The 26,051-nt window shown below is 37.7% G+C and overlaps 1 protein-coding gene across 2 annotated transcripts in view; it reads left to right on the top strand.

Moving 5' to 3' along the window:
• SUPT3H (SPT3 homolog, SAGA and STAGA complex component) overlaps positions 1-26,051 on the top strand; it is a 535,592-nt gene that overhangs the window by 430,905 nt on the left and 78,636 nt on the right. For both annotated transcript variants that reach the window (XM_040473676.1, XM_040473678.1), the window contains exons 8-11: positions 4,131-4,243; positions 5,757-5,864; positions 9,422-9,589; positions 20,199-20,309. In XM_040473676.1, coding sequence (XP_040329610.1) covers positions 4,131-4,243; positions 5,757-5,864; positions 9,422-9,589; positions 20,199-20,309 — 500 coding nt within the window. The remainder of the gene's footprint in view (positions 1-4,130; positions 4,244-5,756; positions 5,865-9,421; positions 9,590-20,198; positions 20,310-26,051) is intronic.

The following is a 26,051-nucleotide window of genomic DNA, read 5'->3' as shown; positions in this document are numbered from 1 at the left end:
CTACATCTGTGAAGCATTAAGTAAATGACACTTCAGATCATGGCAATTTCAGCAAATGAGAGGTTTTTGTATTGTAATTTTTAGGTTTAAAAATGGCATTCAAGTCTTTTATAAGTGTAAATCTCCAGTTTATAAAGTAACGTTTAGTGCTATTGAACTATTTTTTAAAATCGTATTTTAAATTTAATTCACTTAAAGGAACAGACGTGCTATTTCACGCTAAAACAGATAGCCACCGGAGCGTCCTAATACATCTTATGTTTGGAAATCGGACTTTTAACAACTCAGTTTTTTGTTTGTAACTCAGTAATAATGAATATTTTCCCTTTCTGTAGAATCTACTTATAGCTTAGACATAATATTATGCTTAATTTTTTTAAAGAAGATGGATTTGGGCATTTAAAAATATTTCTTCATATGATGCCCATAGGTGCTTCATTATGAAACCTTAGTGGAAGACTCTGTTTTATATGCCAGAGTGCTGTGGTTGGGAATGCTTAGTCCAGGTGGGTCGGCACATTTAGAACTAATACCCACACTGGTCAGAATGGTAGGCTTTTTTCATTTCTACCCTTCTGATAAATTACCAGGATAAAGGAATTGTGATCCAGCCGTATGTGTCTTCTTAAATATTTGATCTTGGCACTCACTGATTGGGACTACGGATGCATTTTTAAATTAACAAGTATAACTTTTTAGGCTGAAGGTAAGTTGCAGAATTGGGATACTGATCAAATTCACCAACACTTTGGTTTTTATATTTATGTAAGTTAGACAGTCATTTCCCTTAAAGTCTTAACATCTGATATGAACGGTAGTTCACAAAGCTTAAATTTAGTTATAAATTGATAAATCTTTTTGCAAGCCTTTCCTTTCAACCTTTTGTTTCATATATGAATTTTGTAAACAAATACGTAGATTTTCTTTTTAGTCAATCTGAGAATCTCCTTGTATTTTAATTGATGATTTTAACGTATGTGTGTTTAATTACTTATACTGTTGGGTTTATATATGCTGTCTTTGTGCTTTAAGTTTACTTTTTGATTTTGCTTTTCCTTCTCCTTTTCATTGTTCTGTCAGATTAATTAGATTTTCTTCACTCCATGTTTCCTCAAACAGTTTGTATAGTGTATATTCTCTTTCTATTATCCTAGTTGCTATCCTTAATTTTTTAATATGCATCCTGGACTTAAATTTTTTAAGTTGATCATTAGTAAACATTCCTTCTCAGCCTAATTTTGTTTTTCCCAAGGCTCTGTGAGAGCTTAAAGCACTCATTTTTGTCTTAAAAATGCTTTATTTTGCCCTCATACTTAAGTGGTAGTTTAGTCGGGTAGGAAATTGTGGGCTAGTAGTTATTTGTTAAAACAGGATAGCATTGTCTTTTAGCCTCTGTTGTTGGTAAGAAGTCTCTGTCCACTTGTCCTGTGTTTTCCCTGTCGGAGAAACTAAGAGAATGAAGGTCTGACCTCCCAGTGCTCTGGTATATGGGGAAATTAAGAGGCTGGCAGTCTATGGCTGATCAGTATATATGTATAGGAGGAAAGAAAGAAGGAATCTCTACTACAGAAGATTCCAGGGAGGACCAGGCCTTCTGAGGAGGATTATTTTCAATTAATCCAAGTAGCAGTAACTTTGAAGAGATTGAAGTCGCAGAAGAACTTCTTCAGAGTGCAATGAGCATTAGAGGGGTCACTAAGGGAGGGATCAGAATGGCAAGACTGGGAGATGGTTGGGGTAGAAATAAGGAGATAGTATGCAGGGATGCAAGAATGGGATATTGAGAGAAACTTGAATTTTTCTAGTGATCGATGATGAGAAAGACAAAAATGTGTACGAGAATTAACTAATCTTAAATTCCCCGTATGAAGTTATTTTAATTCCAGCACAGAAGACTGATAATCCTAGGAACTTCTGACCTTTGTTCAGGATTCTGTTGCAAGTGTTGCTCAATTTCCATGATTACCCTTTCTCCTGATACATTGAGAAGAGGAGTAAAGGTGAAGGAACTCATTCATTCTGGTGCCCCCCACCTCTCGATGGAAAAAAACTGTCATGACTGGGGGTATCTGTGCCTCTTTTGCTGGTATTTCCCAGCAATACCCTGGGAAGGTCTGTCGCTGAAGCCATCCTTCAGGGAGGGAATTCTCTCCGGGAATCTTCACCTGTTGTTGGAATAGCAGTAACCCACAGTGGTTTTATGGGACCTCTGTGCACCTTTTGGACATGGAAAAGTTGAGACCCTACCCTTTTTTTTTTTTTTTTTTTTTAATTTTTTTTTTTCAACGTTTTTATTTATTTTTGGGACAGAGAGAGACAGAGCATGAACGGGGGAGGGGCAGAGAGAGAGGGAGACACAGAATCGGAAACAGGCTCCAGGCTCCGAGCCATCAGCCCAGAGCCTGACGCGGGGCTCGAACTCACGGACCGCGAGATCGTGACCTGGCTGAAGTCGGGCGCCCCGGGACCCTACCCTTTAAAGAAGTATCATCTTTCATTCATTTGTTCATTCAGTTTTTATCTAGAAATATTTATTTTGAGTCTGCTGATGCCAGGCACTATTCGTATTCTAGGTGCTGGGGATACAGGGTGGACACATGGTCCTTATCCCTACATTCTCAGAGCTTAAAATCTAGTGAGGAAGCCACCAATTCTGTTGCTTGGGTGGACGGATCTGATGGAATACTGGGAATTATCCCTTCCCTCTCTTAAATCGGTTAGAGCATAGTCACAAAATACCTGTTTCTGTGTTCCTAACAACCTGTCAAAGGGAGAAGTGAATATGGTACCTTTTATTGGTTTTGCCAAATTGCTGCCTGTTAACTTGAACTTCAGAAGTATTCCACAGATGTTACACAAGTGTTTGGGAGCTATTGCAGCTCGCTAGTTAGATGGAATGTTGCATGTCAGAGAGTAGGTGGAAGATTGGTTACTTTGGGGAGATAGTTTTGAGGGGATTATCATAATTCTGCCACAGTTGACAGCTTTGGATATACGCTTTGATAGCAAGACTTCATGTCTTCTGTGATTTATTTACAAGAAAACTCTTCTGTATGTGGAATTCATGAAGCCTGTATCTGTAAGGATCCAAACATCATGCTTTGAGTGACCGTTAAGGGTTTTAATAGACCTGTGGGACCAGATTAACCAAAAGAATAATCGGCACAGATTTCTTTACCATCACTCTCTTCCCTGTTGATTACTGGTTAAATTAGTAATATCTAATAAAGGCCCTATGTCAGGTTAGACTCTGCCTCGGACTGTGGCAGTTTAGAGATCTTTACCGGAAGGTTCCTCATGCGCTTGGTACCGTTAGGGATGCAGAGAGAGAGAGACCTGATGCGTGGTGTTTGCCTGCAGAAAATCTCCTGATACGGTTTCAGAAATGATAAGCGGACATGAAAGGGTATCTGATGATATAAGTGTTCAGTAAATGACTGTGTGGGGAAGTACACGGTGCAGGCAGGATCCGTGTGAGTGAAGAAGAGAGGCGGGATGCCATTCCACAGAGGGAAAGGAGCCGGGGTGAACAGAGAGAGGGTTGACTCAAGGCCAGGTGGCATTTCAGTAGGCACTGGTATAAAGACAGGCTGAAATCAGTCTGGAGGTTCGGAAAGTCAGGCTTAAGAATTTGGACGTCTGCAGGCATAAACTTTTTTCTATTTTATTCTGAATTTGTGACTTTGAGCCTGTTCCAGTAATAGACACATTTTGAAATGTATCGCAAATACAATTTCTATATGTTCCCGTTTTTTTTTTTTAATCACAGGTTCTTTCTTGCAGGAATTTCTTTCCACAAGCATAAATTAAAGTTACAATCAAGCGACCCCTTTGACTATTGTTAATACATGAGCTATGGCCAACGGTGACTTATTCTGACACTGTGAGAAGGTCTGAACATTAAGTCATCTCGTGTACTGTGTTATGTAGCACGGATACAAAATGCAAAGACCCAAATGCATGAGGAATTTCTCGGGGCTTGAATATCTCGACACTATCATTAGGGCTTCGAAAACATAGCGTTTTAGATGCATTATTTTTCAAATGTAATTTCCATTTTGTGATGGTAACATGAAGTATTAAAACACTTTAAAAATTAAATTTTCGATATTTATTTTTTTGATGGCTAGCCAAAAAAGCCTCCAAATTTCGAGACTGGTTGGACTGCAGCAGTATGGAGATAAAACCCAATGTTGTCGCTATGGAAATTTTAGCATATTTAGCATATGAAACTGTGGCACAGGTAAGAATTATAATATCTGGCCTAGCAGGCCATTCATGACTGCTTTCTCCTAATCCCTGTCCATGATCAGGTCCTCTACCGCTACTCTTCCAGGAATGAGAACAGCCATGAGTTGTATCCTATGGCAATCTTGCCATTTTATGAAATTTCCTTCAGTTATGTTTCTCTGTATCCTCAACTCTGGTGGGTGTTAGGGTAAAAGTGGCTGTTTGTTACAACTTGATCCTAACCCGAAGTTGTGTATCCCTGCATACTTTTTCTCAACCTTGAATTCTAAGGACACATCTACCTTGTTTAGAGATTATTTTTGAGCTTTGAGAAATACCTTTCTAGTTATGTACAGTCTACTGAGTGCTTACCAAAACCTGAGTCCAGAATCAAAGCATGGTCCTTTGACCACAAGCATCAGCCTCTCTTGGCTGCTTGTTTAAAATGTTAACCCAGAGGGGCGCCCTGGAGGCTCAGTCGAAGCATCCAACTCTCGATTTCGGCTCAGGTCATGATCTCATGGTTCGTGAGATGGAGCGCCACGTCGGGCTCTGTGCTGACAGTGCAGAGCTTGCTTGGAATTCTCTCTGTCTTCCTCTCTTTCTGCTCCTCTTCAATCTGTCAAAATAAATAAATAAACTTTAAAAAATAAAAGAAACTAATACAAGAAAACAAAACGTAACCAAATTCAAATCTCGGTATCTAGAGCCCAGAAATCTCTATTTTAAAATGCTTCCCCTAGTGATTATTAAATACAATCTGAGGGGCGCCTGGGTGGCGCAGTCGGTTAGGTGTCCGACTTCGGCCAGGTCACGATCTCGCGGTCCGTGAGTTCGAGCCCCGCGTCGGGCTCTGGGCTGATGGTTCAGAGCCTGGAGCCTGTTTCTGATTCTGTGTCTCCCTCTCTCTCTGCCCCTCCCCTGTTCATGCTCTGTCTCTCTCTGTCCCAAAAATAAATAAACGTTGAAAAAAAAAATTTTTTAAATACAATCTGAGAACTACTCCCCTAGAAAGTCAGAATATATTGTTTCTTTTTTTTTTTTCAATAGCACATGTTTATTCAATAAATTCGGCCTGCTGCATTAAATTGCATTTATGTTTTACTGGATAAAAATCATCCGTACTCTTGATAGAATAAAAGCACAGTTTAGAATATAGCATATCTAACCAGTTTATTCATTTCATTTTTCTAATATGAAATTTATCGTCAATTGGTTTCCATACAACACCCAGTGCTCATCCAAACAGGCGCCCTCCTCAATGCCCATCACCCACCTTCCCCTCCCTCCCACCCACCATCAACCCTCAGTTTATTATCAGTTTTTAAGAGTTTCTTATGGTATTTCTATTCATGGATGGGTCCATTTTCCAGTCAATGAAAGCATATGCTCATGTGCACAATACAGATTTTTAGGCTCACCGTATGATCAGTAACATTTGAAATGGATTGTTTTTAGTTTTGCCACTGCATTGACATTGGTCGTTCTTTCCAGTGATGTGACTTCTTTTCATTACTCTGATCTAGTTAGTGGACCTGGCTCTTCTTGTGAGGCAGGACATGGTAACCAAGGCAGGAGACCCCTTCAGCCATGCCATTTCTGCAACCTTCATTCAGTATCACAACTCTGCTGAGGTGAGTAGCAAAAAAATCTGTCTTTGACACATCTGTGGGTTTTTCTCATGCCTGGTGTTTACGGTAGTAATTCTTTGAAAAAGACAATGTAGGAATGTATAGCCTTCAGTCAGGAATCCGAACACACTCAACTTTCAAACAGAGATTTTCTGAGTTCCTACTATGTTCCAGGCCCTAACAAGCCACTTAATACAATTATTTGCTCACCTTTTTCTTGCCTTATCTAGCTTCCCTAGCCCTGCAGTGAAAGAGGGATAGTTGTAGACCTCACCTCGTTTCCATGGGAGGTGAACAACCGGTTTGGGCCTTTGAACAATGTTAAGAATAGTTCTTTATTTCTTTGCGCCTCAGAAATGAGACGATCACTATTATTCATGTCCTAATAATTCCCAATGTTTATTGATAATTTTACTTCCCAGTTATTGATCCAGCTCTAAACATGATTTAAAGAAGCATGGCTCCACTTATTCTCTGTGTTCAGATTGGCCCTTGTCATGTGAGGATCACATCCTTTCATATCCAGTTTATGTGGCTGGGACCCCCACTTAGGGGACTATAAAATCTTGCCAGACTTTAAGACATTGTGCAATAACTGTGTACCATTCTTATTATGAAGATTCTCTGTAAGCAGCATATACCTGCAAACCAGAAATGTGGTATTATCTATTGAATGAATTTGCTAATATGTAACTTTTTTTTACTAGCACAAACAGCAATTTCATATAATTCAATCTAATAACCGGATAGAAGGCAGCAAGGAGGTTAGGTTAACATCTACATGTATAGTTGTGAAGTGAGCTTTGGATCAAGTTGGGTGAAATACATAACCTGAAAATGGCTAAGCCCCTTTGAGAATTTGGCAAAAACTATAAACCCTGTCCCCATAAACATAGTCACAAATTTTGTATACAGTTCAGGGTGTTCAAAGACCCTCTGAAACCATTCTGTGGATCTAAGGGATCTGTGAACCCTACGGACCCCAAGTTTAAGCATCTCTGCTCTTGGATGCTTAGAAAATATATAAATATATATGCCTATATATCTTATTATCTGTCAGAAGATTGACATCTTTTTATTCCCCTTGGAGGATCAGATTGGCTTGGAATCCAAGTAGAAATTAAAGTGTTTTTGCCCATTACAAATCCTTTTTTTTTTTCCTTAGAAAAGATCATACATCATTATCAGTCATCATACTTTAAAAGTCCCTAAAGCTTACTCAGTTGATTAAACACTTTGTTTTCTTTACGTTACAAACCCAAATTACGATGTCAAAGAACACCCTTTAAAAATATCTTTGGTACACGTTCACTTTATGAATATGTGTATAAGTATGCTTTTCATTAACATCAGACAAATTTGTTGTAACATTTCTAATTGAAGAAATTTACAGTGAACATAACAAGCCTAGTTTTCCCTTAACATTCAAGGGATTGCTTGCATGGCTAGGAAAACTCTTTATTTCCCTTCTTTCTTGGTTCTCCAGGGTGGCCAAGCTGCCCTGGGCAACCGCTCAGCAACCACAGCTGCTGCTCCCAGCTACCCAGTAGTTAAGAAAAATGGCCTGTGTGTGCTCGGTTTCCCGGGCTCTCTGGGAGGTGGGAGCGTGAGTGTCGGAAAGCATCCTGACTAAATATGTTAGCAAAGCCTCAAGCGTTTCCCTGGCCATCCAGACACCCCTCCTCCTGTGTGACTGGTGGTCAAAATGAACATTCAGAGGGACTGGAAATCTTCCTGCCCTTTATTACCTGACAAAACACAGAGAATGGCCACTCTAAAGTAGGATTCTTCCTCATCAGTGTTACAAACGAGCAACCAACATCAAGGGCCTGCTTTAAAGGGCTTTTTAACAAATTGGGTACAAAGGGGAACCCCAAAGACTGGTATGATCTGTGTTCTGTAAAACAAACAAGGAAATGAAGAACAAGCAAACAGACAATTTGAGATTGCATATGCTAATTTCCAAATGAGTGCCAAAGACAGGAAGCATGGAGGTAGAAACAATCCCTGACTGTAGAGAAGACTTCAGAGAGGAAGCTGGTGTTGAGGGAAGATAGGACTTTGACAAGATGGTAAAACTGGGGAGAATATTCTAGGCCTCAGAGGCAGCATAGGTATAATTGTAGAAGGGAAAAACAAAGCTGATTAAAATATTCAAGCAAAAGATTCATTGAGGAAGAGGAGGAGGTCTGATTAGAAAATTAAGCCTTAGGCTCTTAGAGTTAAGGAAGAGTTGAAGGCTTCTTGGCTCCTAAAGGGTGACGAGTTCAAATGGGTGTTTTAGGAAGATCCAAATGGAGGTGCTACGTGCTTTGGATTGGAATCAAGCTCTCAAGGTATGGAGTGAATACATAATACATTCTATTTTAATGACTGACATTCTTGAACACTAGGCATATAAGGAACCAAACTAGTTATGCTTGGGTTCTCAGATTAGCATCTTTAATATGAATTGAAGTTAATTTTTAAGGTTTTTTTTCCCTAACATATGGTTTATGCAAGCAAGCAGAGATCTCTAAGAGTTACCTTGTTTTTCCTAAGAACAACTCATACCAAATTAGCCTTATTCTTTCTTGTTTGGTAATGTTCCTAGGCAGCCAAATCAAAGAAATATTTCTGAAACCGATGCATGCATTTCAGCCAAACATTTTACAAAGTTTAGCTTAATTTTTTAAATATGGAGAAGTGTAGGCCAGCAGATAGTATGGCTAGTATAGGTGGTGGGATAAAGAAAATGTGGACTAATAATACCATATCTGGAAAAAAAAAAACTTCTAGGCTTTTATTGGCCTGTACATTTCTTAGGAGCTAATATTGTGATGTTACTGATAAAGAAATTTTTGTGTTTAGTTTCAGTGTTTAGGTACCATCCAATAGGAAGGACATTGACACAGTAGAGGATATCTAAAGGAGAGTTATTAGAGGGTGAAAGAACCTGAAATAAGTGGTTGAAGGAATGTGAGCTAATTTGACCTATAAAAGAAAAGAGGCTATGCAAAGTGACAGTCCTCAAACATTTGAAGCACTTCCACATGGAAGAGAGAACAGACCTGCAGTCATGGCCAAAGAAACCAGATAGAAATGAGGGATAATTATGAAAGAAGGAAGGAACTAGGAATGGAAGGAGCTAGAGGTATCTACAGTGACCCTCAGGCACTGAGTTTGAGTCACTGGTAGAAGGCTGGTCACACTGATACAAATCATGTCTGGACAGCGTCCGGTTTGGGGGGGACTTCAGAGGTGCCTTTTGAGACATGTAAGTCTGACATGCTGACAGAACCTCCAAGTAGAAATCTCTCTATCTGACCGAATCAACAGAAATTTCAGAAGCTGTAGTAGACAGATTAAGATTAAGCTGATCAGACAGATTAAAAATTTAGACTATTTAGACTCTCAGGGGCAAGACAGGGCACCATTTCTGTGCACTAGATGATCATACCTTGTGTTTTGATATTTGTAAACCTCAAGAAGTATTGAATTCAGGAGGTATTCAACCAAATTGAATGTCAGTAGAAGTCCTGGTCACTTGATTTCAAAACCAAATAAATCTCTTTGGGCAGGGGTCTAACATGAAGTCCTACCCAGAATCTCCTGAGACCACACCTCCTCCCACACCAACAGCCCCATCATCTGGGTCACAGCACTCAGGGAAAACCACAGCAGGATCCCTTGGGAATGGGAGTGCTGGACAAGACTTGACTAAAACCAAGCAAAGGAAAAGAAAAAAGGTCAGTGATAATTTTTTTTCTTTTTCCTTTTTTTTGTTTTGTTTTGTTTTGTTTTGTTTTGTTTTGTTTTTCTGATGCAGAGCGGAGAAAGGCTTGTTGAGTTTGTTTCAGAGATCTGGAAAATGTGCTCTGTTTTGCTCATCATTCAGATTTTTAGAAACAACCAATTTATGCTTGACCATACTTAATGACTTCTACTGAAACTTTCGTAACAGATTTCTTCTGGATAAAGCAAGATAACGATTTCTTTCTAATATTTTATTAGAAAAATTTTCAAACGTAACAAAAATATTAAGAGAATTGTAGAGTTAACACCATGTATCTGCCATCTAGATTCTACAGTGAACATTTTACCATACTTACGGTATTATCTACATATTGACTTTTATTATATCTATGCATCTAATTGTTCCTTTGTTCATCTGTCAGTTCATCTTTTTTTTTTTTTTTTTTTAGCTACAATGCCAAGTAAGCTACAGACATTAGTACACCTCATGGCTTAACACTTCATTATGTAACATTTTTTTGTGGTTCTTTTTTTTTTTTAAGGTAAAACTTAGCACACAGTGAACCACTCAATTCTTAAGTATACCCTTTGACGAATGTGGGCAAATGTGTAACCTGTTGTTTTGTAAATCCCTCTCAAAGATGTAAAACATTATCATCAGTTCAGAAAGTTCCTGCATGCCTCTTCCCAGTCAATACCAGCCACTATCCTTAGAAAGGCAGTCATTGTCCTGATTTTTTTCATACTAGCTCAGTTTTTTCTGTTCTAGAACATCATATAAGAAAAATGTAGGATGTAAACTCTTTTGAGTGAAATGTCTTTCACTCAAGATATTTTTGAAGTTTGTTTTTCCGTATAAGTGTAATTTATTCCTCTTTATTATTGAGTAATATGCCCTTGTGTGAATATATCAATATATTTATTCTGATTATGGTGGATACCTAGGCTGTTTCCAGTTATTGAGGTATTCTAAATAAACCTGTTGTGAGCTTTATCGTGAAAGTCTTTATGGGCAAATACCTTTATTTCTCTTGGGTAAATAGCTAGGAATTAAAGTACTAGGCCATAGAATATGTATGTGTTCAGTGTTCAAAGAAACTCTAAGAATGGGGCGTCTGGGTGGCTCAGTCAGTTAAGCATCCAACCCTTCATTCCGGTTCAGGTGATGGTCTCATGGTTTGTGGGTTTGAGCCCCACTGACAGCCAGATCCTGCTTGGGATTCTCTCTCTCCCTCTCCCTCTCTCTCTGTCCCTCCTCTACTCTCTCGCTCTCTCTCAAAATAAATATTAAAAAAAGAAAGAAAGAAACTCCACGACTTTCTTTTCCCAAAATATTTGTATCATTTTATACTTACACCTGCAGTATATGCCTCACATGTTCATCAGCATTTGGTGTTATCATTGTTTTTATTTTTAACCATTCTAATGGATATTCAACAGTGACTCATTTTACTTTGAGTTAGCACTTCCCTGATGACAAATGATGTTAAGCATTTTTTCAAGTGCTGACTGGCCATTCATGTATCTTCCTAAGGGAAAAGTCTCTTCAAATCTTTTCTACAGTATTTTGAGGGAAGATTGTCTTTTATCACCAATCTGTAGGGGTTCTTTATATATATCCTATGTAATAATCCTATGTCAAATGTTTTTTCTACATGTTTTTTCTTAGTTCATGCCTTACCGATTCATTGTCTTAATGGTATATATTGATGAGCAGACGTTTTGAACTTCTGATGAAGTCTCGTTCATCCAGTTTTCTCACACGTTTATTGCTCTCTGTATCCTAAGAAACCTTTGACTACTCTCAAGTCATGGTGATAAGTGTTTTCCTCTGAAAGCTGTATCACTTTCATTTCAATTTCATCATCATCAGATTAACTTTTGTGTATTATATGACTGGAGGTCAAATTCACTTTTTTACATATGGATATCCGGTTATTGCCAAACTTTTTGTTGAGGACTCTTTTCTTCCATTAGATTGCTTTGGTGGCTTCGCTGAAAATCAAATGACCATTGACACCTGGGTGGCTCAGTTGAGCATCCAACTCTTGATTTCAGCTCAGATCATGACCCCAGGTTGTGGGATCAAGCCCATGTCAGGATGTGTGCTGAGTGTGGAGCCTGCTTAAGTTCCTCTCTCTCCCTGTCCTTGCACCCTGCTCACGCTCTTTCTCTCTCTCACCTCCCTCTCTCTCTCTCAAATAAAAATAAAGAAAGAAATAATCAAATGACCACATATCTAGTCTTTATTTCTGGAATTTCATTTGTTTCATTGACTGATTTGTCAGTTATTTTGTTGATACCATTTGCTTTGATTACTGTAGCTTTATGGTAGGTCTTATAACGGGTAGTATGAGACCTCAAACTTTATCTTTCAGCCATAATTTTATGGACATGCTGTGTCCTTTGCATTTCTATATAAATTTTAGGATCAACATCTTAGTGTCTACCTAAAGGAAGGAATAAGGAAAGGAAGGAAGGAAGGAAGGAAGGAAGGAAGGAAGGAAGGAAGGAAGAGGAAGAGGGGAAGGGAGGAAGAAAAAGACAAAAAAGCCTGGGGCGCCTGGGTGGCGCAGTCGGTTAAGCGTCCGACTTCAGCCAGGTCACGATCTCATGGTCTGTGAGTTCGAGCCCCGCGTCAGGCTCTGGGCTGATGGCTCAGAGCCTGGAGCCTGTTTCCGATTCTGTGTCTCCCTCTCACTCTGCCCCTCCTCCGTTCATGCTCTGTCTCTCTGTGCCAAAAATAAATAAACGTTGAAAAAAAAATTTTTTTAAAGACAAAAAAGCCTAGTGGGGGTTTGAAAGGGATCAGATTGAATACTTCCATCAGCTTCGGGTTATGAATGTCTTAACAGTACCAACTCATATAATCCATGATGATGGCGTACCTCTGTATCTTTATGAAATCTTCCTTTTAGCACTGGTAATATTATTCACTCTGAGTTCTATTTTATCTGATTACTATAGCCATTCCAGCCTTCTTGTACTGTTTACATTGATATGTTTTTCTGTCAGTTTTCTTTCAGTGTATCTGTGCCTTTAATATTTAAAGCACATCTCTTGTAGACACCAAATAGTTGGGTCTTGCTTCTTTTTCCTTTCTAAAGTATATCTTTTAATTATAGTCTTTAATTCCCTGATATTCAGTGTATTTATTGACATGATCCGATATAGGTCAACTATTTTGGTATTTGTTTTCTGCTTGTTCTGTTTTTGTTTCTCAGTTTTTCTTTCTTATTTTGGGTTCTGTGCTCTTTAAGAAATTCAGTTTATCTACTGGTTTCTTAGTGATACCTCTTTGCATTATTTTTTCAGTGGTTATGCTAAGGATTACAATATATCCTTAAATTTTCAGTGTACTTGGAGTTATTGTACTGCTTACATAAAATATGAGACTCATATTTGTAAGACACATGTACTTTACTCTTGTCCATTACGCTATAGTTGTGATACATCTTACATCTTCTTATGTTATAAACCATAATACTATTTTTACCTTAAATAATCAAATGTATTTTAATGAAACTAAGAGAAAAAATAGACTTTAACATTTGCCATTTCCATTTAACATTTACTATTTTTTTATGTTCAGATTTCCTTATGGTATTATTTTCCTCTTTTGTTCTACTAAATTTTATTTTAGCATTTGTTACAGTGCAGTTTAGCTGGTGATGGTTTCTCTTAGTTTTCATATTTCTGAAAATATCTTTTCTTTCATTTCTAGAAGATATTTTCACTGGATATAGAATTCTGGGTTGGCAATTTTATTTCACTACTTTAATGATATCATTCCACTATTTTCTGGCATCCATTGTTTCAATCATATGTCAGTAGTTTGTATTATTGTTTCTGTGTTTGTAATGTGTTCTGTTTCTCTGGATGGTTTTGGGATTATATGTTTATTTTTAGTTTTCAGCAGTTTGACCGTGATATCTACAAACATGGTTTTCTTTGTATTTATCCTGCTTAGGGTTCACTGAGCTTCTTGATTATTGGTTTATGCCTTTAAGTATTTGGGGGGAATTTTCAGCAGTTACTTCTTCAGATATTTTTTTATGCTTCAATTCACTGTCTCTCCTCTACTTCTGAGACTCCAGGTACATATTTGATAGTTACTTTGATATTGTTCCACAGGTACCTGTTTAACCGTTCTCTCTCAGTCTTTTCTCTTTCTTCAGGTTGGATAAATTCTTTGGTATTTCTTTATGTTCCAGACTCTTCTATCAGCTCCAGTCTGTTATACCCATCCAGTAATTTTTTATTTGTGATATTCTATTTAATTGCTTTATAATTTCCACGTGATTTCTTTTTAGTTGTTGTGCATCTAGTTTATTTGTCATTTATTACAAGTTTATTTTCCTTATCTTCTTGAACATAGTTATAATAGCTGTTTTAAAATCCTTCTTTGATCAATTAATATGGCTTATTTTAATCTCCATTGAGTATAAATCATGCTTTCTGTGATACTTAGGCTCAGTGGAGACCAAAATAATGCCTCCTCTCTCAGTCTGTTCATCTCAGGCAATTTCTTACATTGTTGCATGTCTAGTAATTTTCAGTTATATCCTGGTAATATCATAGGTAATATATTGTAGAAATTTTGTGTTCTCTTATATATGTTAACTCTTATATATGAAGAGTTCTTGGTGTTGATAATGGTGGTGATTGTGTGCATGTGTGTTAAGCAGATAATTTACTGTTCTACACTGAGCTCTAAACTTGAAACTCAGACTCCTCTTCAATGGCAGCAGCTGGAATCTCTCCTCAGTTCATGTAATTTTAACTGGGTTTCTTGGCTTTGGTACCACAGAGAAATCGATTTGGGAAAGTTTGTACACGGAATTGGGGACTAACCTTCTTTGATTTTGCCCGTTTTTGGTATTTCCTTCCTCACTTCACACCTGCTGTGGGTGCCCTGAATTCTGGCCTATATTTCTTAAAGTCTCTAAGGTCATGTGCCCCCTATACTGACTGGAGCCCACCCTTATACTAAAACAGTAAAAACAGGAAACTGAAGCCACTGTTCTTCTCTTCTTCGAAATATAGGCACTCCCTTTCCAATTTCTGTCTGGTTTTGATCAGTCACTATTGCTTTCATGTTCTTGTTTTTCATAATTTGTTTAAAGTTGATACTCCTTTCTAAAACTCAGTTGACAGGCTGCCTGGGTGGCTCAGTCGGTTAAGTGTCCGACTTCGGCTCAGGTCATGATCTCACAGTTGTGAGTTGGAGCCCCACATTGGGCTCTGTGCTGACAGCTCAGAGCCTGGAGCCCGATTCCGATTCTGTGTCCCTCTCTCTCTCTGCCCCTCTCCCACTCATGCTCTGTCTCTCTCTCTCTCTCTCTCTCTCTCTCTCTCTCTCTCTCTCTCTATCAAAAATAAATAAATACATTAAAAAATTTTTTTTTATTTATTTTTTTTATTTATTTTTTTTTCAACATTTGTTTATTTTTGGGACAGAGAGAGACAGAGCATGAACGGGGGAGGGGCAGAGAGAGAGGGAGACACAGAATCGGAAACAGGCTCCAGGCTCTGAGCCATCAGCCCAGAGCCTGACGCGGGGCTCGAACTCACGGACCGCGAGATCGTGACCTGGCTGAAGTCGGACGCTCAACCGACTGCGCCACCCAGGCGCCCCTAAAAAAATTTTTTTAAATAAATAAGTAAAACTCAGTTGCTACAATAAGAACCATTTGCCATTACAAGTAATGGAACCATGCCAAGATATAATTTTATAATGATAGTAAGCAAATTTAAGTTTTAGTCTCATATCTCGTTTCCTCTTCCATTTACAAAACAACAGAGCTCAGTGCTTATTTATTAAGGGAAAATTTGAACTATAAGGAACTTCTGTATTATAAAGTAGTTTTAAAGAATTTTAGCTATAGAGCTCCAGTTCACTCAGTAACTGAAATTAGGACAACGAAATGTTACCTAAAAGACTTCTTCAGTGGACTTGCTTTATTAAGTATGTAAGAAGTTGTAATTCATTTGAGATAATTATGCACACATACATAAAAATTTCAAGAATTTCTAAAACTTCTGAAGAATTCTTTTTTTCTCTTAAATATTTAAATACCCCTCTCCAAATCTTGTTGAAAGCTATCACCTTAGAGTTGTTTTATAGAAAAGGTTTCCTGAGTAAAGTATTAGATTAGTCCATATCTGAATTCTCCTAAATTCAAAATCAGTGACATCAGAATAATTTCCCACTTTAAAGCTATTAATTATTTCTCTGTTTACTCATCCACATCTTTCTACATTCAGACTCTTGCCGTGTTTTCATTTTTAGTCCTGGGAAACTTCAGCTATGGTGGTAACGTGGTACAACTCATTCTACATAAAATAATAAAGCCTATATGTATTAGCCATGTGTCCTAGAAGCCAAGAGATTCAATGTATAGCCATACAGGGGTACTGTCACTATAATCTTGGCCATGTCCCTTATCCTCACTTTCTCATCTATAAAATGGGGTAGGAGTTGGGGAAGTTTAGAACAGATGGCATCTTGCATTGCTTCCAGATTTCATAGTGATACTCTCATCTTCTCTTCAAGTACCTTTTCTAGTTTTGATTTCCTTAAAGAAAAGATTTTTCTAGTTACATGGAACTACAGTTTTAACAATAAACATCTCAATTAAACTTAGAAATGAGAAAATCAACTATTTATATTATTATAACTATATAACTATATTATATACTGTAATCTTTGGCCAAAGAATGGCCCACCTTCATCTGAAAAGAATCCTCCATAAGCACAAAGCTCTGGGAAAGCTACGTGTACAGCAGTGAATAAGAGGAAGACACATACCTGGCCAGTCAGATTATAAATCAACCTTTGAGGTCAGTGAGTAATAAAAATATCAGTAATAGTAGTACTAACCTTTTGTTTTGCTCTCATCTGAAATATGTGCTCCTCCTCTGTAAGAACCAATATTTCAAGTTTAACAAAAGATCTAGTCCATCATTCTGGATGTGGAAAGAATAAGTGGCCATTATCTGAGATTCCAGGTCCTTCTTAAAATTGGACTTCCCTGGCAAGGGAAAGGCCGAGAAAGGATAGGACGGTTTAACTTGCTGACCATTTTTTTAAAAGTCAGGACAGGCACAGATATTTGTTTGAGATCCAGCAGCAATACAAGTTCAGTGTAGCCTCCTTGGACCACAGTTGCGAGTTCAAACTGTGGAGAGACTTTATTCAACATAAGCCAGCAAGGACAAGCGGAGAGACAGTGCTCCAATCCAGGAATATGTGGGATTCCATATGATACTTCAGCCTCCAGTTCCCCGCATCAGCTTTTGGATGAAGAGACATAAGTAAAGATGCAGTGGAAGAATGCCGGAATGGTATGAATGCAGCCAAGAGGAGGAGGACCTGACATATGAGGAAGAACTTTACCAAGAGCTTTTCTCAAGGAGATAAATGATTTATTTTGGTGAAGATTTCAGCACTCGTTACACAACAGGACTCCTTACGTTGTCAAATATGTAGGCTTTATCCTTGAAATTTTAAAAATAAAGAATATCCTAAAGTGTTGGCACAATCCGAATGGGAGAGATGAATTGATAAATAAATCTAGCACTCTTTAAATGTAATCATAGCAGATAGAAGATGTTTGTTTTTATTTTTTTTTTAACGTTTATTTATTTTTGAAAGAGAGAGCATGAACTGGGCAGGGGCAGAGAGAGAGGGGGACAGAGGATCCGAAGCAGGTTCATGCTGACAGCAGATACCCCAATATGGGGCTTGAACTCACGAACTGTGAGATCATGACCTGAGCCAAAGTCAGATGCTCAATCAACTGAGCCACCCAGGCGCCCCCAAATAGAAGAGTTTTAAAAATTAAATGACAAATATGTAAGTGTAAGGCTTATTCTTCTGAAACAATTATGAAGAATACTACAAAAAGGGTAGAGCCACTGCTAAATTAAAAATTCTCAACTTGGTATGAATTTTGAATTTGAACATATTACAAATACCTTAGTGAAGTCCTGGATGTTGACAGAAATGTGAAGAGATTTCCAAAATCTATCATTTTAGATTTAAAGGTTCCCTTCCAAAGAACTCAGTGGGCAAGTCAAGAAAGTGTAGAAATGTGCGCATGGTAACTTCCTGCTGTTTGCGGTTACTTAATTATAGATAAATCGGAAATGGGCAAATTGGAAATCTGATGACATTTTTCACAAAAGTGAATATTTTTGTTTTTTATATAAGTTAGCGTCATGTTTTTAGTGAAGATCACGCTTCAACCATTAGTTTCTAGCTTACGTTTCCTTCAGTGTTCTGAAATCCTATTTCATTGCCATGCCAGAGGTTCTGAGAGATTTTGACCAAATGTCCTATGGTTTTGACTAAAACCAAATTTATTTGGAAAAGTAAGGAAAAGTAGAATCATACATTGGCCATGGAGGAAAGAAATGAAACATAAATCCAAGTTGTGGGGAGAAAGGAGATCCCGTAGAGGAACTTTCCATCCTACTTACTATGCAGAATATTGAACCTCTTGATTTCTCTCTTTTGTATTTCCACTGCAAAACTTAGCTCTAAATTCCAAATCCAGCTAAGCATTTGCATTGATTTCCACAAATGGATAGAATGCCTCAACCTTTAATGAGTCTGTATTAGTCATATTCATCTTCTGGGGCCCAGTGGACTCACAGAAGAGTCTTTACCCTTATCAGATACCTACTAATTGCATTTATTCTAATATATTCCAACTGACACAAAGTATTTGAAATTAGAATCAAGAAAACATTCAAAAAAAATCCTGTGTACTTAAATATCAGTGCCAAATGAAGGGTTAAGATAACAATTTGTGTGATTGCGGGCACAACAGATATGTTATTTAGGGCATTGTTGGAATGAAGTTGAGAAAGAGACTGTAGAGTAAATTCCTATTTGGTTTATTGCATATCTTATTAAAATCATAAAAATGGTCAAGATCTGGTTTGTTTCATATTGTACACTTTATTTCAGGTTCAGCTTAGATAATTAGCAGATGTTCTCACTGAATGGGAATTTTTATATTCTTTTACTAGCTATCGGAAAAGCATGCACAAGGTACAGAGAGAACATCTGAAAAGTACAGAAGGATATACAGTGAAAATGTCTCTTCTAATCCCTGTCCTTTAGATACCCATTTATCCTTCAAGAGATAAAGACTATCACTGATGTTTGGCGTACCCTTGCAAAAATATTCTATGCTTAAATGAGTTTATAATGTTCGGCCTTTTGAAAAAATAAGTGGTAACATAGTGCCACCCAGTTGGACACCTTGCATTTTTTCATACAATACGTCTTAGAGATAGTTCCGTAGGAGTAGGGATGGAACTTTTGGTGGTTGCTGTAGTTTCTGTTTCATTTGATGGATGTATCATAATTTATTTTAGTGTTCCCTCATTGATGAATATTTACCTCATCAATCCTAATAGTTCTGCAGTGAGAGTATAGATACGATATATAAAATTGTGTACCTGTGTAATATATTTGTAGGATAAATCCTTAGAGGTGAAATTGGGTCAAAAATGGTGGTCCATTTCCATTTGACAAGATTTTGCCAAATTACCATCCATAGTGGTCATATTAGTTATACTCCTAGAAGGAATTATGAAAGTGGTCATTTTAGTATTTATCAGAAAGACAAATAATCATTATGTGACTATGACTGACCTCTAGAATACAGCTATAGTAATACACAAACTACTGTTTCTTCCTGTTGATTCTTTAATGTTAATGACTGGCATCTGGTACCCATTGAAGTATAAAGCAATTAAAATTATTGCCCCAATTTTATAGATGAGGAAACTGAAATGCAGAGATATTACATTACTTGACAGGACTGGTAACTGATAGGATCTGGACCCAGGTATTTGGAAAACCAGAGCCTGCAACTGAACCACAAGACTACCTTGCTCCTATTGAACATTTTAATTTTTTTAAATCACGTTACATACATTTCTTGAGCTGGTATCCATACCCTCTTTGCAGATCATCTTTTTCTTTCTTGTGTCTTTTTGTACTTTCAAACCTGCCTTTTTACAGATGAAGCAGATTAAAAGAGACAGGTTTTGTTTTATTTTCTTTTGGCCCTAGGAACCAAGTTAACATGATTGTTTATGACAGACCCCAGTATTATAAATAAATATACAGCAATTTTATATTTTTCATTTTAAAATTGATGACCCTCAAGTTATTTCAGAAACATGCCCAACAGGTCCCGAAGAAACATTTGTAATGATAAATGTTTAAATGTTTTTCAAAAAAAATAACTTCCTGTTATAACTTCTCTCAGCAAGCCCCCACGACTATTCTCATCTACACGCAAGTGGCTGTATTCTCCTGCACCCTGACAGGCAGGCCTAGGTGAAATATTGTGGGCATAAAAATTGCATTTGGTAGGTCTGCTAAGGAAGGGGTCACGTAAAAGTCATCTTTGATTTGTTAATGGAATTTTTTTTTAAACGTAGTATATGGCAGCAGGAATGTGCATCCCAAAGGGGAAAAAAAGTCCATTTTATAAAAGTTTATTTTCATATTTTATACACTGTAGTTCTGTTGTGTGTTTTTGATTTAGTAACAATTTATGTGTTTTTCTGTCGCAGAGCACTGCGGCCTGTGGTGTTGAGGCTCACAGCGATGCCATCCAGCCCTGCCACATCAGAGAGGCCGTTCGACGCTACGGCCACAAGATTGGCCCCCTTTCCCCATTCACAGTACGTAATAACAGAGTTATAAAAAGTTATATTTATAATCTGAAAGAATTTTGATTTTCAAGTGGTCAAATGAAGAAGCAATGGAATTGTTGAAAGCAATTTGTGGCGACGGTAATTTTGTTGTATAAAAGTGGCATAGTCCTCTTGGGAAATAAAAGTTAGTCATTTTTGTCTCTTTTTGGAAGGACAATTTTTTTCTACAAAATATTTTCTTTCAATTACAAATTATGCTTTTTTGTTGTTGGGGCTTATATTTTCTATTTTTCAAAGCTTAGGTTTATAAAACTTTTTTGTCAAATTATATGTATCCAAATATTGCCAGAAGCACTTTATATTTTAAAATTGGTTAGATTGGCAATGCCACTTCTATCAGATGTCCTGCTCCTAAACATACTTTGAGTTGGAAGAAGAAGAAATGATTTCTTTACTGGCTTTGAAGTAGGCTGAAATGCAGATAGTCTTTCACATCTTCAAATGGTTGTAAAGCTTATAATCAGGGTTTGTTTTTTTGTTTTTTAATGGAGAATTAAAGACTGTATTTCAACAGCCTAAAGAAAGTGTGTGTATGTGTGCGTGTGTGTGTGTGCGTGTGTGTGTGTGTGTGTGTGTGTGTGTGTGTGTTTTATTTAAATGCTCATCTCGTGGCTGTTTTAAAAAAATCTTTATTCCTGTTAATAGAATTTTCTCCAAGTCTTTCTCTGTATGAGGCATGGGTTTGATATTCAGAAAGTGAAGTTTGATTGAAGGCTGAGGAACATTAGAATTTACTATTTGGTTTCTTCATATTCATTTCTGCTTAATACACTAAAGCAAACTACATATATGTTTAACATTATACACATATACATACATACATACATACATACATACATACATAAATAGGTATAATATACTATGTGTTTTCTCCTGAGGATGGGTCTTACTATTATCCATTGATAGAAATCATGATTTCTATCATCTCCTTTTTTTCTGCATTTTAGTTAAAAGGAATGCTTGCTTTCCATTCTTAATTTTCATTAGTGAATTATATGGATGCTCATTGTGACAGCAAGAATGTATCTCAAGCTTTGTATATTTGGGTCCAGAAGTTTTTTGTAATCATAACTATTATTTTCACTTTTGCTTAATATGTAAAATTTGTCTTCTCTGTTATGAGGACATGATTTTAATACACTGATGAAAGCAATATATCCTTCTGCATGAATGTTTTTAGATCATTCAGTTGAAAGGACAGAGTGAATCAAGTATCTCTTTTTCTTTTTTCCTGCATGGTAGGTGAGATGATTTTTAGTGATAAGGCAAAATAAAAATGAAATTTAGAAAAATATGAGATGGTTGGAAGAATTTAAAAATTGAGATTGAAAGAACCATCTTCTAACAAAGGATTAAAACTATCAAGTCCATAGATAAGAGCCAAATAATGACTAAAAGGTTGAAGCAGTGGAGTGGAGAGAGAAGGAAAAGGGGGCAGGTTAAAGAATAACAAGGGGAAACAGGATTTTTGAGAAAGAACCTAAAATGGTAACTAAAATAATGGATAAAATTGCATAAAGGAACATCCAATATAAGGGGAAAATCTCCTAGTCATAAGAAGGAGTGGTGGCTGCTTCATTCTTCCAAGTTTTTTATATGTAAATACATTGGACCGATCATTTAACCATCTTGGTCGATGACATTGTTTATATACGTGTATGTGTGTATAAAGGAGGTTTTTCTGATGTTGGGGGATGTTGATGTATACACACACACACACACATCATATATATATATGTACACACACACACACACACACACACACACACACACACATACATGCCTCACTGGTATTCTGTTATTCATGTAATGTTGCTTTGATAATCTGAGATTATCAGATGCTCAGAAAATGTACTTGAAACCAAGTTCAGATACGATTTAAGCTACTGTTTATGTAATAAACATATAACCAATATGGTTTTTTAAATTAAGGTTGCAACTTTTAAATGCTTAATTTAAACAGATCTGGAAAAATAGAACAAATAAACCATGACCTCGAAAGTTCACTTAGCCACTACCAGAGTGACAGCATTTGGTAAAAATCACCAGAGAGGGGGTGCCTGCATTTTCATCAGTCCTCAGAAAAGACCCACCTTGAAAAGTCTGCTTTATTACCTAGAGCTATAATAATTTGCCCAGGCTGCAGGACTGAATGTGCCTACTCTATTTTATAGCATGATTAATATGATCAGGAAGACCTAGTTTCATGGTATATATTATATATAATACATAAATCTGCCCCTTTTTTATTGAAGTATCATTGACACACAGTGGAGTTTCAGGCATACAACACAGTGATTCAACAACCCTATACATCATGCTGTGTTCACCACAAGTGTAGCCACCATCTGTCACTATACAACGCTATTATAATATTATTGACAATATTCCCTATGCTGTTCCTTTCATAAATCTGTCTTTCAGATTAGTTAAAAATTCTCCTTAAAGTGGGAGAGATTTGCAGACTGGGTATCTAACAATATGGGGCTTCTCTCCTGGCCCCCACATACCTTCAACTGCTAAAAGGAGGTGCTTCTGATGTTGGGGCATGTTGATGTCCAGCTCCTTGAGGCTCACTCCCTGAAATAATACTTCATGCTGCCTAGGGACACTGCTACGTAGGTTTTGAGCTGCAACTCGTAAGAAGAGAGGAGGCATGCAGACTGTGTCTGTAGTAACCATGGATTGAGACCTAAATTTTCATACAGAAAAGTTGAGCTCAGTTACCTCTAGCCTACCAGTTCCTTTGTAAACTGAAATGCTCATAACAACTAGCTTATACTTATGAGACATAAAGATTTTGTCCTTGTGCCATGTCATTCCAAATCTAAGTGCTTGTCTGGTGTATATATAGATGTGATGGCTAATTTAAAATAGCCATCACTTGATTCATATGTAGCCAATTCCCAATACTTGGAAATTGATTTAGAGAATGAAAATAACAGTAGGTTGCACAGACATCTAATTCCAACATCAATCAATCAACAAACCCGTAGCAATCTGCTTTTAGTGAGTCCTCATTCCGTTTTCCACTCTGTTAATGACTTTTGACGTAATTTTGTACAAAAATCACAACATGCTCGGTTTCAGAGCTACAGTTCGTTGCATAAAGAATTGTGAGTTCCTCACCCAGGCAATGAGTTGAAATGTCAGAAGAAGAGATTGAAGCTGTGTTAGGTGGAGGTGAGGAGGAAGAGGGAGATGATGCTTTGCACATAGTGGCTGCTGACACAGAGAGGAAAGGGGTGGAGAGCTGAGACACCGGCCAGCCTGCTGTTCATACACAGGTCGTGGAGACACTTCTCAGCCACCATCTCTGACCAGGGAGTTATGGCAGTACTGTGTCTAGCTTATTGGTTTTAGTTGGTGATTTCTTTCTTTCCTGTGTTCTCATTTATTCGCAATCCTATGCAGAAGCTCAGAGAAAGTATCATACCTAGAAGATTGATGTAATTTTTCTGAGGTGAAGCTATTAATTAGACTAAATGATATAACCAAGGTCTAAAATTTGGGCCTTCCAACTTCCAGCCCCAAAATCTGCCTCCTAAAACACATTTCGATTGTCCCCATCCCTCTACGTACCTGACTTTCTGGATACACATACTAAAGAACATTTTTAAAACCGAATTTTACTTTTTGCCTGTTGTTTATTTTTCCCATGATTGTTTAGTTTTCCCATAATTCTGGAAATCACCTCAGAGTCTGTGATTGGGGGGCGCCTGGGTGGCTCAGTCAATTGGGCGTCCGACTCTTGGTTTCAGCTCAGGTTGCGATCTCACAGTTCGTGAGTTCTGGCCCCACATGAGGCTCTGTGCTGACAGCACGGAGCCTGCTTAGGATTCTCTCTCTCTGCCCCTCCCCCACTCCCCCTCCCTTTCTCTCTCTCAAAATAAATAAATAAACTTAAAAAAAAAAAAAAAAGACACCTGGGTGGCTTAGTCGGTTAAGCATCCAATTTCGGCTCAAGTCATGATCTCATGGTTTATGAGTTCAAGCCCCACGTCAGGCTCTGTACTGACAGCTCGGATCCTGGAGCCTGCTTTGGATTCTGTCTCCCTCTCTCTCTGCCCTTCCCCACTCGTGCTCTGTCCCTCGCTCTCTCTCGCTCTCTCTCTCTCTCTCTCTCAAGAATAAATAAACATTTAAAAAAATTTTTTGACGGGCACCTGGGTGGCTCAGTCGGTTGGGTGTCCGACTTTGGATCAGGTCATGTTCTCACGGTTCGTGGTTTGAGCCCCATGTTGGGCTCTGTGTTGACAGCTCAGAGCCTGGAGCCTGCTTTGGATTCCGTGTCTCCCTCTTTCTGGCCCTCCCCCACTCACGCTCTGTCTCAGTCTCTCAAAAATAAACGTTAAAAAAAAATAAAATAAAAATTTTTTTGAGCTTCATCAAATTCAGTTTATGTAAGTTACTAAAAACAACTTTCAGAGACTGTTGAGTATATCAAAGTTGGTGATAATTTTTTTATATTATTTCCACAGTTTTTACATTTTTTATATTTTACTGATACCATCATTTCTTTAGTAATTTTTTTTAATTTACTGAGAGTAGTGTTAGTATGTTAGAAAATTAAGAAAACACAGAATAGTAAAGGGTAAAATAAAACTTACTTTAAGAAAGGTATCAGAGCCCCCCAATAAAAAAAAAGTGTAGCAAAAGCTTTAAAGGAATTGTCCTATCAGAAAAATCAGTTGGTATTTAATTGTTTGAAGAGTATTTTCTTCTCTCAACCTAAAAATTCAAATGCTTTTGGTAATGGCTTTTAAAAATATATTCTTGGAATTTATTTGTGCAAGTTGTTTTTTTTTAAGTTTATTTATTTATTTTGAGAGAGAGAGCGCGCGTGCAAAGAGGGAAGGGCAGAAAGAGAGGGAGAGAGAGAATCTGTGCTGACAGCACAGAGCCCAATGCAGGACTAGAACCCACAAACTGCGAGGCCATGACCTGAGCCGACATCGAGAGTCAGACACTTAAACGACTGAGCCACCCAGGTGCCTGTATTTGTGCCAGCTTAGAAGTAAAAAGCATTTAAAGTTTTTGTGAACGAAATGTTTTTCAGGGAAAATACTCCAAAGAGTAACCCAGGGTAGTGGTTGTTCATCGTGTAGAAGAAGGTCAAACGTGTGTTGCACTTAGAGCCTCACTGTTTGCACGTGGTGTGAAAACAATCCCACTTCTCGGTGGGAAGTACTGTGAGTGGCTGATATAAAACCAGGTGTGTAATTTTGAAAGCCAGAAACAGGAAACCGTGTTCGCTGGGTGAGATGACCTAATCCCGTGTGTAATGCCTAAATCTATTTTAGCTTCTCCTGAGTGATATTCACAGTAGAAAAATATGTTAATCTCCCCGAACTTGCATGTTATCAGGTGACTCTTCCATTGAACTACAATACTGAGACAAGACAGTTGCTTATTTAAGCACCATCATTAAACTAAATAATCCCTTACGTGCACCCCCAGCAGCGAGTTGTGCTTCAGTATCCATTCTGCCGACTTAAATTCTACGGTAGGGTCAAAGTACTGTATTTTAGAGCTGGCTAACACTTGAGAAGGCCCAGTTAGTCTCAGCCTCAGAGAAACTTGGCAATGTACCCAAAGGCACCTTGTAAGTGAGTGACAGGACTGACCCCAGAATCCAGCCTCTTCACTCACAAGTGTACTGTTCTTCCACAGTGATCCTTTACTTTGATGTGGGTATATCTACTGTGG

This window comes from Herpailurus yagouaroundi, unplaced genomic scaffold (genome assembly GCF_014898765.1).
Source record: "Herpailurus yagouaroundi ecotype Mexico unplaced genomic scaffold, PumYag 139, whole genome shotgun sequence".
Taxonomy (NCBI): Eukaryota; Metazoa; Chordata; class Mammalia; order Carnivora; family Felidae; genus Herpailurus; species Herpailurus yagouaroundi.
The sequence above is the reverse complement of the archived record's forward strand: the minus strand, read 5'-3'. Positions and strand labels throughout refer to the sequence as shown.